Below are 18,802 nucleotides of genomic sequence, written 5' to 3' on the forward strand. Positions count from 1 at the left end.
ATTAAAAATAACACCCACCCTTCTTGTTACAAACTGTATTTATACTCTAGATTCTCTGTCTCCCCCCTTTTAGAATGTTTTCAGATATTTAAGGATGGCTGCTTTGTTTTAATTCTTTGTTCCCAGATATAGTCTTGTAAGTATTTTATATGACTTACAGTGCAATCCTGCTCCCACTAACATCAATTGGAAATTTTCTATCATCATGGGAGTGCATCTGACTTTCATTGAATGCCTGTTATTTATCAACTACTGGACAACAAACTTTAAGAATGGTTTATCTTGGTGTAAGAACTTTAAGCTTAAATTCTGCACCATTCTGCTTTAGTCCCTGATCAGCAAGGTGTAAAAAGCACATGCCTAATTTTAAGCATGTGAATAGTCCCACTGAGTTCAACTGGACTATTTATGTGCATAAGCATCTTACTGAATCAGGGACTTAGCAGTGGCAGAATTTTTGTTATTCACATCTATAAATATCCTCCACATCTTGCTAAAATTAGCACTAGCAAAAAAAAAAGATCCCTAGCCAAAAATCTACAGGGCACCAAAATAAATATCCTCCTTTTAAATGGTGAACATTCTCTTGAAAATTATTTAATCCAGTATCAAAAATTAGGATGACAAAGACTAGCTTTTTATGTAAAAATTTAAAATGGACCACAAAAAATAAAAAAAATGGGCCCCATTGATTTCAATGCAATTAGGCTTGGGCTCTTTGTTTGCATCAACTGGATGCTGGGGGATTTTTCTTTAAATAAAATGTCACACGTTTTTTAAAATCTTTATTAAATTTGTCTTCAATTAATTGCCAGTTATTTCCTTACAATGAAGCTATTACACATTATAAACACGGTAAATAAAAAATAATCTAACTCATTTAACAATTGAAAACCAAAACCTTGTACTCAGTGACAGCAAAATACACTTGAATAGCTGACTATATCTTTCTTTAATTGCTAAAATGAGCAAATTACATGGAAAGCACTTGTGTAAATCAAGTAATTAAACCACACCTCCCTAAAAATCCATATCTGATCTTTCCACTATTTTTATATTCCCTTGTCCCTAAAATATACTCTTGGTTTCAAATAAATTAAAGTAGTTCCAATTTTCTCATTTCAACTTAAAATAACTTCTAATACAAATGTTTTAAACATTTTATATTGCTGGAGCAAAAATCAGAGTTTTTAAAAATAAAATGACAAACATATCTGTGTCTTAAAATGATTATTTTCCTGTTTATGTAATTAATCTTAAACAATGGAAACTGAATAAAGTAGGGGACAGATTTTGTACTCTGCTAAATCTACTTTGTGCCCAAATGATTAGAGATTGCAATAAGAGAAAGTTCTTATGCAAAGGAATTCTCCCCTGGACTAAAGCTGACACATATACCCATTTCTCCAGCCCCTGTCATGAAGTGGAGGGGATGTGTTGGGGCAGGATAGGGTGAGGGTGTGGAAGACATACTCTTTACCTTTATTTTTTTAGTATAGATTTTACTCCCCATTCATTTAGCAAACTAGATGTTTAAATTAGGACTGTCAGTATGCTCTGCATGTAACTCTGCACAATATGTATTTCTAAAGAGCTCTGTACACTATAGGTATTTCTAAAGAGAAAAAGATAAATATATATTGGAAAACGTCTTTTTTATATTTATAAAGTTTTGGAATAACCTTGGATACGTTTTTCACAAAATGCTTCTGCAAGACAAGAAGAAGCAAATGTCTTTAGACAAGGAGGACTCAAAGGGCAACAATATCTAAGAATGCAAAACAAGTAATCAGTAACCTGACCCCATTAAAGGTACAGGTAGCCCCCACAGCTGCTAAAACAGCAAGCACTAGAGGATGCCAATAAGCCATACAAAAAAAAAAGCTTAAAAGACCAAACAGAAAACCAAACAGGCCCAGATGTCATTACTAAAAAAACAACACATTCCAGACAGTGGCATCTCAGTCCTACAGCTGCCAAACATACCCTATATATTTGGCCATAAGTGTTGGCTGCAATACTGCAGCGCTGTTGTGATGAGATGTAGAGAAATACAACATAAGCTGCAACACGCGTACATTGAGCCAAGTTACATAAATGTACATCTTGGCTATTTCATTGCTTTTTAAAAAAAAAAAAAATACAATTTTTTGTTCAGAGAACAATCCATGTGCACATTTAATTAACAAGGCCAGATTTTTTTAAGTATGTATATAATAAGATTCCAGCAATGTCACTCTGAAGCCTATTATGTCTGTTGAGTCAGCGTGGAGCAATAGAAACAGCTACAAGCATGGCTGAAGGCTCTTTTGGTTCAGAATATCAACAGGATGAATTATCATTGGGTTTCACAGTCTGTTACCCTCCAAAATTTAAGTTCTCAGCCATTTTGAGTTTACAAACTACACCTGTGAGTTGTACAGCTACAGTACGGCATGTTATCTATGCCATGCCAACAGTCTTAAACCATTCTGATATCAGAGGTAGCTCAACAAATCACCACCTCTGACTCTACAATTAATTTGCATGCAACACATTTTCATCCATTATATAAGGGAGACCAGGCTGCACAGATGATGGCTCAGCTGCCACCCATGCAAATCAACACAAACATCTCAGCACAAGCCCCCTACATACAAATCAAATTCACACACAACAGTCCCTCATTGAAGAACACAGCCCTCATTCGCCACTTGCACAAATCCAAAAATCTTCCAGCACAACACAATCCACATTCAAATCAACACAACCTCCCCATCAACGCAAGCAATAACCCCAAATATCACCCTGAAGCCTAGAATGTCTATTGAATCAGTGTGAAGTGATGGAAACAGCTAAAAGCATGGTTGAGAGCTTGTTTGTTTAGAATATCACTCGATTCAATCATTACTGGGATTTGTGGTCTGCCACCATCTTGATTTTTAAGTTCTCAACCATTTTCAGCTGTTTTACACACTACTTTATGAAATTCACTCATGCACAGGCAGGGGCTTTCAACTTATTATTATTATTATTATTATTATTATCAGGAGAGTGTCTGCAGTACAATCCAAAGAAAGGTTCATGCCTCTTAACTCAGCCCAAATAAAGTGATGGGCTGAAAATTATGGTAATTTAAAAAATAAATTAAACCTACAATGACCTGAGGTTTGAACACATTATAGAAAATAACTAACGCACTTATGTAGCTACTTCACATGTTTACCCTACTGTAAAAAAAAGAACAAGAGGGAGTCAGACTATGGGAAAATTACCTGTTATATGTATTTCAACAGAAATAGCATTGGTAGAAAACTGTATTCCAAAACTCTCTCAAGGAAAAATAATGCTTTAAAAAAAAAAAAAAAAAAAAAAAGTTTGCAGAACATTTTTATTTCATTTATAATCTTCCAGTTTTTCCAATGAAACATTTTTAGGTTCTCAAAAAAACCCAATAAATTTCAGTGAAAATTTTAAGGAACAGATTTTTTTTCCCTTTGAAATTTTTGCAGAAAAAAATTACCATTTTCCTATTCATTTAATCTTTCTCCTATGATTCTGGTGGTAAACATGATCACTTTAGGAGTCCTACCATAGCCACCGGCTTCCAGTTGGCCTAGACTAGGGCAATAACAAAAATCTCTCAACCAGATTTTTAAAAAAATGAAAATCATGGTTTTGATACATTTCAGAAAAGTAAAACTGGAGAATTTTTTTTACTGTGGAGAAAACTTCCTTTTTCTATCAATGAAAACTATTTCCCCTCACCTAAAACGAAGACCACACAAAAACTAGACTTTTTACACTGAGTTCATGTCAGCTCTAGGTCCTACCTTTTCTTTTCAGGTAATGGGGTTTCACACTGTACACCTTTCATTTTTTGTTTCTTAATTAAAATAAGGTAGCGCTAACTAAAAGTGTAGGAATGACAGCCCTGGAGACTAAAATCCTTTATCCGGAGTCTATGGAGAGTGACATATGGTGTCCAACCAATCCTCATCTAACCTTAAACTGGAGGGGACCATCCTTAGGTTTAATCCGCATGTCTTTTCAGACCTTGACATCGTTGTTGAAAAGCCAACAATGATGTAAGTTAGTGCTGGTAGTTTTTCTGGTCTGTATATCTGTCCACTAGAAATAGACCTCAACTATGAACTCATTTCACCCTGGCCATTCAAAAGCTTTAGAACAGTATCAACATACAGTTATTACTGCCCTGGTGACCTAGAGGGGAAAGACGACATTGCATTACTATACTTCTCATTTCCTGAACCATCCAGACCACCCCTTTACACAAAACCTACATATGTTGTTTAGTGCCTTGGGACAGAGATTTGGGGGGGCGGGGTTTTGTTTGTTTTTTAATTTATTTTTTATTTATCATCTGATATCTATGCATAGCTTTAGGAACGTTATATGGACAATACATTGAGCAAGGTGATCATCAGATGAGGTAGAACTGTGGTCTAGCAGTCTTAATGTGGGGCAAGGATTCTGGAGACCAGAGTTCTGTTTGCAACTTTGTCACAGGCTTGCTGTGTGACTTCGGTTTAATTTGTCTGTACCGCTTTTTCACTATCTTTAAAGCAAGGATAATAATGAGCTATGGATTAAATATACCACATACATGTAGAGTATCATTATTATTATTTATAAAACTAGCCTGGAAAAGTATCCCACTCAGAGACTAAATGCCTCACTGACACACTATCCAAACTGTGTAAACGTTAGTATTAGAACGTTTTACCTACCTTGTCTGGTATACTCATCTGCTTCCCTGTGGACTAAGTCCTTTACCCGGTTTCCATACAGCAACCTGGAGGAATCATGATCAAAAGCTTTCAGGGTTTCACTTGAGCTGTAAGACTTCTGTGTAGGCACCCTGCACTCCTCATTTTCTGCTGAAGAATTTGTGTAACGTCGTTCTTTGTCTCTTCTGCTCTTTGTCAGCGAGCAATAAGGCCTACGTTCTTTCACATCCATACTTCATTCCTTCTGTGTGCACGTCAGCCCAGCTTACTTGAAACTCTTCTATACATTTAATTTATGTCCACCTTTAAGAAGATAAGAAGAAATCATAATACATCAGTGATCATCAAATTCCTAAGAGTTCTCCATGTCTTTTTGACACAGAAACAAAGATCCTATTTATAAAAAATATAGTTCAACAGTATCTGAAATACAGCTCTGTGTTGTTCGTGGACACACAATAGTTTAATTTTTCAGCTGCATGCCTGATAGATTAGCTAAGAAACCTGTTAACCATAACAGAAGTTACAGTATACATCTAATCTGCCGTGTGGAAGTGAGTGCTCCAAAAACGTACGCTCAAACTGCACTGCCAAATTCAATTAGAAACCCCGAAATAAAATATTTCTGGCTTTCAGCAGTAGGAAAGTATTATTGTTCAGTGTTTTCCCATCTACAAATCTGTTATTTGTTTATTATTCTTTTGAGGAAGATGCATGCTTTTAAGGGGAACATGACTTTCTCCTACCCACATGGATCTTCTGTTTCAATGTCTGCTTCTGAAATTGTAAATTTTTAATTTCCATTTTGTTGTTGCTGTTTATATCTTTAGAAAATTGTCCTTTATTGAGAACCCAAACCTAGTATTTCATGACAGGCTACAGAAACAGAGGCATCAGGAAGAAGTTCTCCCTGGTTGTGCATTTCAGAGTGCCTACTCCTGAATAAGAACTGCAATAGTGCAAATTCATGTTCGCATTGCAAATATAAATCTGAAATAATTTTTCTAGTCCTCACATCTTGAAGGAGCACTCAATATAAAAATATATATTTTAAGAACTAATTTATTTCTGATAATTTGTGCCGTTTCCTTATTTTTTTCCAGTTTCAGTCAGTTTACATGGAGTACTCAGTTTCACTTATAGGGTCTCATACACAAAGCTCAGGCGTTTTGTTTTCTAACAGAGCAAGAGATCGTTTAAAAACAACAAACACTTTAATTGCATTTTAAATAAAAATAATTCATGTTATTTTTTGCCAACTATTTAAAAACGTGTATAAATACTACATATAAACAAAACCTGGGTCTGAAGATTCAAATATCTGACAATGTCCCATTAACTGAAAAGCTGCTGTTTCTTGTATTTTGTATTATGCTGTTTCTGGTCTTTCCTTTGTATTCAAGAGAAAGACTATAAGAAGATCTTGCTCTTTGGTGCCCTCTCAGTTTAGACTATTTAAAATATCACACAATTGTTTTACAAAGCTGAGTGATGGTAATGGCCAGTTCCTTTGTGACTAAGGATTAAAATGACAATTTACAGTGCACATCACAAAGCAATATCAAACTATAATTTCAATCCCTGTTCAACAAAACCAAGGTTGCTTTAGATCAGTTCACCTATTACATTTTTTAAACATATTTCATTTCAAACAAATTAATTAATCGTCTTTCTAAAAATGATTCTCAGCAAGTATTTAATTTACGACTGAACTGCAATTCAAGTTTTTTAAATGACAGGTCTTTTATCATCCAATCTGGTTTGAAGTTCTCTAGAAGGCTCTCACATTTCTTGACCTACATGCATCTCAATTTTGCAATTTCAAGATAAAGTGCTACAGCACGTGGAATACATACATACTACACAGAGGGCTGAAAGTTCTTCTATTTAAGCAAATTCCCTTTTACATCTAGGGCAATTTCAAATATACTTTACATGGAGGAGGGGAAAAACCTCCTTTTTCTTGTCAGAATGTTTGTTTTCCCTTGCACAAATATCAATTGATAGATATAGGTACAATGATGTTGTTCATTCAATCTAGGGATACTGAAATGTGCAGGTGCACATACGTCTGTCTTCTTCCATTGTGCAGAGTGCATGTTTTAAATTATTTTATATGAAATATACCTAATTACATTATGAGATTAAATACTTTTTTCCCCAAACAGACTGCTGAATATTAAATATGATCCTGTTCTTTTTATTTAAAAATAGATATCTAAACAATTTAGACATTTTCACACTGTCATATTATGAATATCTTCAGAAATAACCTGTATTTTTTCCTCTCAAGAAGACTGAGTATTTTCTGCTGAGCAAAAAACATTGATAATCCAAGTGTAGAGGCAGAGATTGTCAGATACTGTATCTGCTGAGCTCTCACACCATAAAATTATTAATGTATGAGCTACTTTAAATTATCAATAAACAGTCATTTTAGAGTATTCTGTATCAGTGTATAGACTTCATATGGATGGAAATATCTCTTATTTAGCTATATATTTCAAGATACCTAATGATCTTTTTTATTCTTTGAATCTCTAAATTGTGTCATGAGAAAATCAATATACAGTATTAACCATCAAAGATAAGATCAATTGGATTTAAAAAAAAAAAAGTCTTCAAGCTTCTGCAGTATTTTTGCAAAATAAAAACAAAGTCCTATGTGCAAAGCTTTCCATGACTATACAAAGCTGAAAATCCACGAAGATTTAATCTACACTGTAGTGTTAGCAACTACTGATCTGCTTCACACAGAATCAATGAATTCAATACAACTTCAAAAGGCAGTTTTCTGGGTTATCTACTGCCTCTCCAGGCTAAGAATGAGAAGGTTAGAAAATACAAGCTGGTTAATAGCACCAAGTTATTGGAATACTTTCATGGTAATTATACTGTCATCATGAACTATGAAGATACAGTGGACACAAGAGTCATGTTTTGCATAAGACATTTAGCTCCTGGTCCTACAAAATGCTGAGTGCTCCAATAGCCTGATCCTGCACATTTTGAATTTAATGGTAAAACATCTTACCTTTAATGGCCCTAATGAAGTCAATTTGAGTTGATGGCACTCAGCCCCTTACAGGAGGAGCTCAGCATCTTGCAGAATCAGGATTTTAAAATGTATTTAATCAGTGGCTTATGTAAGCTACATCTGTAGAATGGAGGAACAGAAGGAAAGTTATCAGAAAGATAGAGGAGTCAAAAGAGAGAATAAAGTCTAAAATATGCCTAACCTAGTCAGCAGTAAAAAAATAAAAATAAAAAATCTTTCCACTCTATTCCAACTATGACACAAAACAGTCATCGAAAAAACTGCAGATAGCACTTGAACTACAATACATACATGTTTTCTGAATTCAGAAGGGCACTGAATATTGAAGTCTAGGTTGTCTGTCAACAAAGATAGGTCAAGGAAAGGAAAACTTGCTGTTGGCTTTGTAAGGCTTCTGGTCAGGGTTCTTGCTGCACTTAGTTTTTTAGAAGTACTTTCTACTACAACATTTTCTCATTATTGCATGACATTTTCACCCTGTCATACTATGAACATCTTCAGAAATAAGCTATATTTTCTCTCTCTCAAAAAGACTGAATATTTTTTTCTCAGCAAAAACTGATAAACAAAGTGCAGAGGTTGAGGTTGTCAGTTACTATACTGCTCAGCTCTCCCACTATAACATTATCTATAGTGGTTATTGTGTTAACAAGTTTTCCAGCAACTTTTAGTGACCCCTTGGTCATCAAACCACAAGATATTTTCATTTTTCTTTACTTTCTGTAACATGAGCTGCATCCCAGTTACCTGAATCCATTGACTATTCTCCTTTTACAATGCATTATATTAAGATCACGTGAAATAATAAATACAATACAAAAGCTCAAGGGAACAGAGTTACTCTAATTTGACACATGAACAGTTTTTTTGACAAATCAGATTAAAGTTTTAAACCTAATAGAATTAAACCAGTTTTAGAACATATTAAGAAAAAATTTGCCTTCATCTTCAAGTAATACTTTCCCCATATGTCAATATTTATGGTCTACTAAATAGCTTTGTCCCAATTAATGGAACAGAAAGAGAATTTTCTGTATTGCAATATTTACAAAAAGACATTCAACTACTAAATCATCTAGCCTCAAAATGACATTAAAATAGCTAAGGCAGATACCGCTGCTTATTTAAATAACTTTCTCCACAGTATTTTTACAGATCAAAGATTTCATATAAGAACCTAGCATTTCTGGCTCATGAGCACAGAGCAAGCACATGCCACGTATATAATTGCGTACAGTTTTTAATTTCCTGGGGACACCATATCTCCTAGAATACACACAGAGTTTTTTGGGTTTTCATCAGTCTTTTTACTAACACCCTGCTATATCTCTCAGTTTGCACCTGCCATGTAAGGGATTATATTGTGAGTATAATAGCATACCTTGAAACGCTCTGCATATACTGAAGGAAATGGACAATGTACGGGCTGACATATGTCCATAATTCAATTTGCTATGTCAATTCAGGATACTCTAGGCCTAGGTTTGTTGTTTGAACCACTGGATATTACAGCCTCCTGTAATCTTTTGAATAATCTGACCAAGCTAATGACTTCTTGTTTTGAATAATAAGGAACAAATGTACACCAATTTCTGTGCTGGTATGACAACACTATGCAGGTAACATTTCTACTAGTCTTATTTAAAGATATCCATTCCATTTGGGGTTACCGTCAAATGCTTACCAAGGGCCCAATCCTGCATTATTGGATCCAGGATCAGTGTTGAGTGCACGAAAGAGGCAGGACTGAGCCATAGGTGGCTAATTTATAGGATCCCCAAACTAAATGATTATCTGAAAATATTAGTTTACAAGAACATACAGTATAAGCTGCCCATCTGCCAATGCAGATCATTCATTTATCTAATCTAGTTTCCTGCTTCATCAGTAGTTCGTACTTGATGTTTTGGATGAATAACTAAAACTCCCATTGTGCTAAAGCACAGTGTGAAAAATTCTTTCCCAATCTTTGCATGTGGTGAGCTATGGCCTGAAGTATTAGAGGCAACACCTATTAAAACATTTTTATCTAATTAGAATAGCAAATGGTATTCTCATTCATCGCTGTGTCTAACCATTTCTTGCAGCTTTCTAAACCTTTTGCCTTAATTTCCTGACATGGACAATACAGGTATAAAAATGTTTCACTTTAGCCATCTTAAAATGTTGCTGTCCATTTTCTGATCTATAACATGACAGGACACAATCATCAAAAGACCATCATAATTTTTTTGATATCTCCTACTACTGCATACTTTGCCAGACTAAATAATGCCATTCTTTTTACATGGCTCATATAGGGCCTGGTCCAAAGCTGACTGAAGCTTTAAATCAGGCTCAAATTATATATGCACCACCAACAGCAGACCTATTGAATTCAATGTGAAATGATCAAGGGATGCAGGAGGACACAGAGTGACTACTCGGAGACAGTTAAGACCAAGAGGCATGAAAGGAGCAGGTAGAAATAAAGATCAGGAGAGTAAATGAAGGACAAGACATTACTTTTCCATCTTCGTTTACTAAGTTCCCTTGAGTTCCTTTTATCCACTATTTGGTGAGTCTGAAAAGTTTATTATAGATAAAATGTATCCTTACAAAACCATGCTGCATTTTTTCCTGTCAATAGTGTCGCAGAGATACAAACTTCAGGAAATTATCACAAAATATGAGGCTTGTATTCTCCTCATTGATCACCCAAGGCCACTCTTGCTGCATAGGCTATAAATAGTGCAGATAAGTATCTGACTGTAAAATACCTGGGATGTAATTTTAAGGAAATTCTGCATGCAGATCAACTCAAGGATCAGGCCCAAGATACCAAAAATGGGCATCTAAATTGCACCTACAAAGAATGCATACACCAAGAGATGCTTACGTCTGCAAGTAGCCCCTTGTACATGTGACTATGTAGCTGGCTCACTCAAAACTTGTTCATATATATGTCAGATTATTTTGCAGATCTCAGTCCTTTTAGTCTGCCACTATATTTTGTTACTTACAAATCCCACTGATGGCAGCATGAAAGAATTTAATTCTCTGATGTACTAAAAGCAGAGTTCTTGTACTCTGTCTATTGCTACCTCCTAGACTGGGACTTAGGGGGCGATACCCATTAGCTGTATTCAAGTTGCATGTTAAAAAATATTAGCATAGCTGCAGTAGAGCTGGAGCAGCAGAAAGGGGAGCTAGCCCATGCATGCACTAAGTACAAACTGCCTAAACCCCAGGGGTACATAGGCAGGGTGGCTAGTCACTGTCTGTGCTACCAGGACAACACTACTATTTTTAGCACGCTAGTTTAGCAAGAGCTAGTGTGAGTTTATCTGGTCAACGGGATCACCCCCCAGCTCCAAGTGTAGACATAGCACGAATTTCAGTACCTGGCCTGATCCAAAGGCAAAACAGAAGACAAAAGAAAGAACATGACATTTCCAAACTCAACTGCAAAGATACTCATTGGCCTTTTTATAATGTTAAATTATATAACAGTGGACTGAGATATGAAAGAGGCTGGAAATTTTGTGATGTTGTACTCATGTTTTTTGGAACCCAACAGATGTTTAATGTTAAGGATGATTATAAAAAAATTTCAAGGTATGCTAAAATTTAGGCATACCATCCTTAAAAGTGTCCTCCTTAAGCTGAGCACAACAAAATTGCTCATCAGCCTTTTACTGAGGAGCGTTCTTCAGACTAAACTTCATATTATCACCTGGTATTTTTCACAAAGAGAGCATTTTATTTTTCACTGAGGTTATAAAAGAGTGATTTTAATCAGTGTATGGTAATAGTTCTAAGCTAATTAACACTCGTAGTATTATACAAAACACATGTTGGCAGGGTTTTTTTTAAATAAAAAAAAAGTCCCCATGAACAATGTCATCTTGTCAGCAGTAAAGACAGGCTTCTAATCTACAGCACAGAAACAGGGCAACAGCAGCATGTGTTTCCCCATGTTATCCCACCAATGTAAGTCAGCATCCTTGCCTTCTCTGATATGACAGCCACCAAGGCACCAATTAGCATTAATAGCAATTTCTCACCTTTCTGTCTTTTTCATACTGCTCTATATACCTGCAATGATATTTCTCTTCCTGAAAGTCAAGTGTCATCCCTCTTTCTAAAACCCAAGAGCCTTCATTCTCCTCCACCAAATTCCAGCTCAAAATCCATTTCTTCCACCCTGTTTTCCACCACTGATTTGCACTACCTCATTCTTGTACTCTTTCCTTCTTGTCCTACCCTTCACAAGGTACAGGTCTGTCATCTTTGTAAAGAGTCATGCAAAATAACGGCACTACATAAATACATAATCACTACATAATTATAATCTGAGTTAGTGATCTAGAAGTAAAAGGCTTCATATCCCATTAAAAATCCACAAGATAGTTTTTCTACTGATCTACGTAAACAGCTGCTATACTGGGAATTAAAGTTCACAGAAGTGGATGGAGGAAAAGGATACAGGAATGAGGATTTTAAAATGTTTTGTTCTTCAATTTTAAAAAGAAAAAACACTACATTATGTTGCTTCTATGTCGCAGTAAACATATTGTAACATATATTTTAATTGCTGTGATGTAAATGAGACTTTAGGGTCATGTTACAGAGGGTTAACTGAAACATCTATCCTCAACTTTAGCACGCCTGTAGGCCTTTTAAATTGTTATGGGAAATTGCTGCATTCAATTCAGTAGTTTCAACACTCTGTTCCCCAAAGTGTTATTACAGTTTGGCAACCTGATGCCAATTTCACCTAATGCATATAATGCTCCCCACCCTATCTCATACTTCATCCAGAGAATCTATCTAGCATTAAAAGCAAGAAACCTTGGGTAGGTGAACAATAAGATAATCATTAAAAGAATCTAACAATATCTTAATGGTTTATGCTCTTTATAAGCTAAAAACTATACATATACAGATTAGTTAAAAGAAAAGAATAAAATTACTGTAATTGAAGTGGGTGACAGAGAACAATATGGACAGTATCATGTCACTATGTAAATCAATTTATCAAACTACTGTGGTGTACACTCCTCACTTTCAATACTTAATTCAGTTTTAGACCTCTCATCTCAGAGATGATTAGCAGACAAGAAAAAGGTCCATAGAAGAGCAATAAACGTAATTTGGCACATGCAGGACTGATAGAGGAAGCAATTCAAATCAAGGAAAGAGTAAAATGACTAAGATTACTTAGCTTGAAAAGAGGAGGAAGAGGACACATGATACAGGTATTAAGAAGGCCTACAAGGTGCTCACATTTACCCTCTCTCATAAGAACAAGGAGGTAACAATGAAAAATTTCAAAAAGATGTAAGGAAATGCTTTTTTAAGCAACATATAATTGATCTGTAGAACACACTGCCGTCGAATAAAACTGAAATAAATCACTTAAGATGTGATAAAATAATTAGATTTTTATAAGTAAGATTAACATCCGTGGTTACATTCACAAAATAAATTACAAGGATTACTAGTCTTCATATGTCAGATCATAGACTGAGCACTTGCTGAGGACAGGAATACATTTCTTTCCATGATATAGTAACACATAAATAGATGCAGTAGAGTTATAATGCTTCAAGAAGCATCAAGCATCGGCTACTGTTTGAAATAAGATATCAGACTAGATAGACCATTGGTTTGAATGTTGATGACAATTGCTAATTTCTAAAAGTAAGAGAAATATTACATTTATTACATTTTGCATCAGGTATATAATGTTTATAGGTTTTAGGTGTTAAGCAAGCAAGGCAATTTCATTTGTATATTAAAAACACATTAAACTAAAAAGTCTTAATGCTGGGCACTACAGACAAAACTGAGTTTATGAAAAAAAAATTAAGAAATCCTTCCATCCACAAGAATGCCACAATTCACATAACTAATCACCCAAAAACCTATTACAAACAAACACTAAAAAACTCAAAAGGCATACAAGAGTGATGAAATTTCCACTTCAATGACTGATAAAGTGAGATACGTCAAAAATCAACTGAGCTGGAAAAATGACACTTTGAAGGAGTGCTTAGGATGATCTGTAGCCAAGATCCGCCATTAGTCAAACTGATGACTCTTAATACATGGATATTTCAGGTCATCATAGCTAGAAACTGACTTCTTAATAATGGAACTCTGTCTTCTAGCACAGAAACTAGAAAGTATGCCTTTCCAAAGTCAGCATTCTAAAGAAAAAATGACCTGTCAGAATAGTGGCTCCCAACTTGATATTTAAGAAAGCCTCTTCAAGTCATCATCTAACCCCACATTTTTGAATTACATAAAACTCAAAATATTATATGTTCTAAGTATTTTTTTCCAGCAATAGTCTCATGGCTGCAGAGCTCTCTCTCTCTCTGTTACCATTGCTACATGACACAATTCAAAAGGAATTACTTGAAATTTTCTAAAAACTTCAAATTCATTAAAAGGAGAGAATTTACAATGAATACATAATTCAGTATTAACTATCAAGTACCCTGCAATCAAAGGCAAAGCAGCTCACAAGGATACCAGGAATTCACCTGGGGGGCTCTTGACCTCCTAAGCACAGAGAATTTTTGAGTTTGAGGTTTTTTTGGTTGTTAATGAGAGACCTCTCTCTTTAAGGGGGAGGGAGGGAAACCTCTTCCAACAGATGCTTCACTTTGATGATGTGAGCAGCACCAAGGAGGGCCATGTGGTCATTATTGTCTTAACTAAGGCCCTAGTAGCAGACAGACAGCCTTTGGAGGAAAGTAGTGACAATAGCAACTGCTGACCCCTCCCCCCACTCCTTCCCCTCCACACACCTTAGAAGTGAGCAAGCAATCCTGGCATAGGACTATGGCCCTGAAAGTACACAAGAGGAGGCCTAGGTAATGCTTGATCCTGTCTTGAGTGCAGGGGACTGGACTAGAAGACCTCGATTCTGTGATTCTAAAAAGGGTTGAGCACCACAGAAGCAGGCAGACTGTGGAAGAGGAGCAACCTATGAGGAGATGTGGGGGCATCTGATGCAACTTTGAGGGATCATTTGATTGATTTTTGTTTGGGAGTGAACTTGTTGAGGCGAGTTGATCGCAGGGATTGTGTAGATGAAATCTGATTTGTTGGGGGGGAGGGGAATCATCTGATTTTAATTTGGGGAATTTGACTGAGGATGAAGGAAACTATTTTGTTATGTAAAACACAGGGAGGACTAATGAGGGAGAAAATCGATTGAGGGAGGAGTGAAATGACTCACTCTATTGACAGAGGGTTTGACCTCCAGGAAATAAGAGGAGGATGAGAGTGTGATCAGAAAGGATTTGTGGGAGAAAGGATGGTAGAATTATTGGAAAAGACTAGAGATACAATGAAAGGCAAAAGGCACAACAAAGGAAAGAAAATGAACAGGAAGGAGGTGGAATAATTGGTGCTTAATACAGAAACATAAGAAAAAAGAAAACAGGAAAAGATACAAGTCAAGAAAGTGTGAGGAGAAAAACTGGAGCAAATGGAAAAAATGAGCAATAAATTAGGAAACACAAAGTAAGTCTGAATGCCGTTTTATTTACTATATTTTAGTGCAAAAAAGTAACAAACTGTCCATACGTGAGAGAGAGAGAATTATTCAGGGACATACACACATGGAAGTTCATCAAGGGCTCCTAAACAGAATGGAATTTAGGAAGATACCGCTAAACTTGAAGCCTACATCCCCAAACCCTCTGACTACTACAAGAGACATCTCTCAAGCTCACTAGAGTTTACAGTGGCACAGGTGCAGCACTGTAGCGCTGCTAGTGCAGGGAACAGGGAAAAACTCTCATCGACAATTACTCCAGCCCCCATGAGCGGCAGTAGACGCTCTCCGGCCGACATAGCACTGTCTACACTGGCACTTAGGTTAGTGTAACTTATGTCGCTCAGGGGGTGGCTTATTCACAACACTGAGTGATGTAACTTATATCAACATAAGCTGTAGTGTGTACATAGCCACAGCCTCTTTATTCCTTTGCCCCGCAGCCTCTTGGCTGCTACAAAAGTGGCAGTCTTTGCTATTTTACCCCTGCTTCAGTCTAAGTTGCGAGTCCTCCTCCCTGGCAAACAGCTCCAATACCTGCTTCTGCTGCTGCACAAAGCTTTTCTAAGCAAAAACAAAATTAAATTGACCTGGTTCTTGCCACTTTCAGTGCTGCCAGCAGACTTCTGAAAAGGAGCAGTGAAAAATGACAAATGGTCAGATTTCACTCTACTGCAGCTCGTAAAAGGTATGAGCAGCAGTAAAGGCACTGAAGTTCTCCATCTGCAGACTCAGGAACATGCCACTGTATCATTTTATTCTCTGTTCAAGTTTAAAAGATTACCTTCTCAGTTTCTCCATTTCATAACACGATGAAACCTTAGAGTCTGTGAAAATTGAGGAAACTCACTCAGAAATGTTTTCTGCTTATCATGAGCAAATGGGTAAGTGGATTTTTCAAACCCTGATCACATGACATAAGTGTCAAATAATGAGGACACCTTGCCTACCATAATTAATAAGTACTCTGAAAAAACTATAATAATGGAAATAATCTATATAGAATTGGTTATATAGTTTTAAATTTAACATCACAAAATCTTGTTCCTTATTAGTCCAGATTACCCTATTTTCCCTCAAAGAATTGACATTCTGGTTGTGTGGAAGGCAGACAGATACGAGAGCCCTGGAACAGGACTTTCCTCATTCCAACACTGAGTAACTAGTACAATGGGCATAGTATGGCATGTTGCCAGATTTATTTATTTTTTTAAAATGCTACCAGTTGTATGTTCTGCAGAATTATTCCTGCTGGGTTAAAACATACCAGAGGAAACATTAAAAATATCATGTGAAAGTAGAAGAATAATATTTGCTTTCCTACCCACACAACAAGATTAATTAATTTCTCTACAGTGCTTTGGCAATGTAAAGCACTATATAAGTGCTAAATTATATCAGTAATCATTACTAATGCATTCATGTCTAACACATGTATCCAACTCTGTGAAAATTTTGTGCTTCTTTATTCATGTTTCCAACCCCGCTCACTTTCCTTCCTGCCCCCATTGTTTCATTATCTCCGGCGATGACTTCTGCCATCTCTTCTTCTCTGGCATTATCTCCATTCATCTGTACAAAAAACCTCCAGGATCATTTTCCTTGATTGTTGATCAGACTATGTCATTTTCTTTCTAAATCCCTTTACTAGACACCCCCTTTTCTACCCAGGGAACATTGATTTAAATCAAAATAATTTACATGATCAATGATTCAAATCAAGATTTCTTGTTTGCTGATTTAAACCATGATTCAAATCAGCAAGAAGGAAATCTTGATTTAAATAATTGATTTTTAATCTGGTTTTCATTTGTACTTTTTAGTTATTTTTCTAAAGAATTTCTCACTGGTTAGCAAAATCTGATACTTGTTTTTGGTAAGCTGGAGGATATATCTATATATTGTGACAAATTGACAGCTCTGTTCTTGTGGGTCCTGTGCTCTTCCCTCTCGTGGAGGATCAGGACGCCGCCTGTTGCCCGTTTCTGGGCATTGGCCACCCCGGTAGTGCCCAGTGGGGCTAAGGGAAAGAGGGAAGGGACCCAGACCAAGCCTCTTCTTTGGGGCCCAGCCCAGGGGCCCTATGAATAGCAGCTATGCTCTGCTGACAGTGCTTGCGGCTGCAATTCTTTCCCCTGGGTTACTTCCCCCTCTCTGGTCTCTGTACCTTTCTCCTGCCTCTTCTCTGATCCCCCGGTCAAATGCAGCACTCCTCCAACACTACTGCCAGATCTCCTCTCCCCCCGTCTGGCTGGAGCAGGGGGTTTTATCAGGTTTCTGGCTGGGCCTTAATTGGCCTCAGGTGCTCCTAACTGACCTGTAGTAAACCCTGCTCAGTCCACAGGGAAAAAGGCTTTGATCATTCTAGGGCTTATGTATCTCCTCTCTATCACCCTCCTGCTGCTTTCTGACCCTGCTGTCTCGCAATGTATTTATTCAGTCTTCATTTTTACATTTTTATGATAAAAATGTTGAATAATTTATTTACTAGATGATTAATTTTTTTATTCTTAATGTGTGTCAAGATGCATTTTGATGGAAATGAGGTTTTACTCAAAATGCACAAAACCAATGTTTAAAAATTGTTTTTATTAGTTAAATAAAAAAACTACTTAAATATTCAGGATACATAAGGAAAATTAAGTTTATCAAAACATGTTTTGCATTGATAAAAACCGATTACCTACCTTTTGTAACTATTGTTCTTTGAGATGCATTGCTCATGCCCATTCCAAGTAGTTGTGTGCATGCCACACACAAAATTGTCAGAAGGTTTTTCTTCTAGTGGTACCCGTCGTGTTGGTGCAGGCGCCCCCTGGAGTTGCACCTCTACGGTACTGCATGTACGCCCCCCGCTGCCTCTTCGGTTCCTTTTTGCCAGCTGGCCCAACAGAAGGGAAGGTGGACGGGTCTTGGAATGGACATGAGCAACACATCTCAAAGAACAAGAGTTATGAAAAGGTAAATAACTGTTTTTTCTTCTTCAAGTGCTTGGTGACTCAACCTTGCCTCTGGTAGCCCACCTGAAACTGCCAAGGTCAGGACAGGCTGCAAAAGGAGAGCAGATTCTCCCAAACTGGTGGCTAACACTGCAGTTAGATTCACCAACCAGTCACAAACAGTGCTTCTAATCCCCCCACACTGGTTATCCAGAAGCTAAAAACAAGAAACTACACAGCCCCCTTTATTGCATTTCAGTTTCTGGCCCCGAATTAGAAACTAGGTCAAGTAAAGATATGTTATTAAAAATCTGTCCCTTTACCAAAAAAGTTTGCCTGATCCCCAAAGAGTCAGCCATGTTACCAGACTAATATAAGTTTGGATCTTATCAAAAATACCACACTGCCAGCTAATCCCTTAGTAAGTAAACTAAAGGTTTATTATAAAGGAAACAAATAAGAGAAATGTTAAATGATTAAAGCAATTAGATATACACAAATGACTTCAAAGTCCACATAT

At 36.6% G+C, this 18,802-nt stretch overlaps 1 protein-coding gene across 1 annotated transcript in view; it reads right to left on the bottom strand.

Annotated features, from left to right (window-relative positions):
* The window catches only part of TENM3 (teneurin transmembrane protein 3), a 569,896-nt gene that overhangs the window by 428,029 nt on the left and 123,065 nt on the right, over window positions 1-18,802 (bottom strand). The window contains exon 4 of the mRNA XM_067551693.1: window positions 4,731-5,033. Within this exon, the coding sequence (XP_067407794.1) occupies window positions 4,731-4,962 (232 nt within the window). The 5' untranslated portion in view covers window positions 4,963-5,033. The remainder of the gene's footprint in view (window positions 1-4,730; window positions 5,034-18,802) is intronic.

This window comes from Emydura macquarii, unplaced genomic scaffold, assembly GCF_026122565.2.
Source record: "Emydura macquarii macquarii isolate MOO-44397 ecotype Brisbane River unplaced genomic scaffold, CSIRO-AGI_Emac_v2 contig_1363, whole genome shotgun sequence".
NCBI lineage: Eukaryota > Metazoa > Chordata > Testudines > Chelidae > Emydura > Emydura macquarii.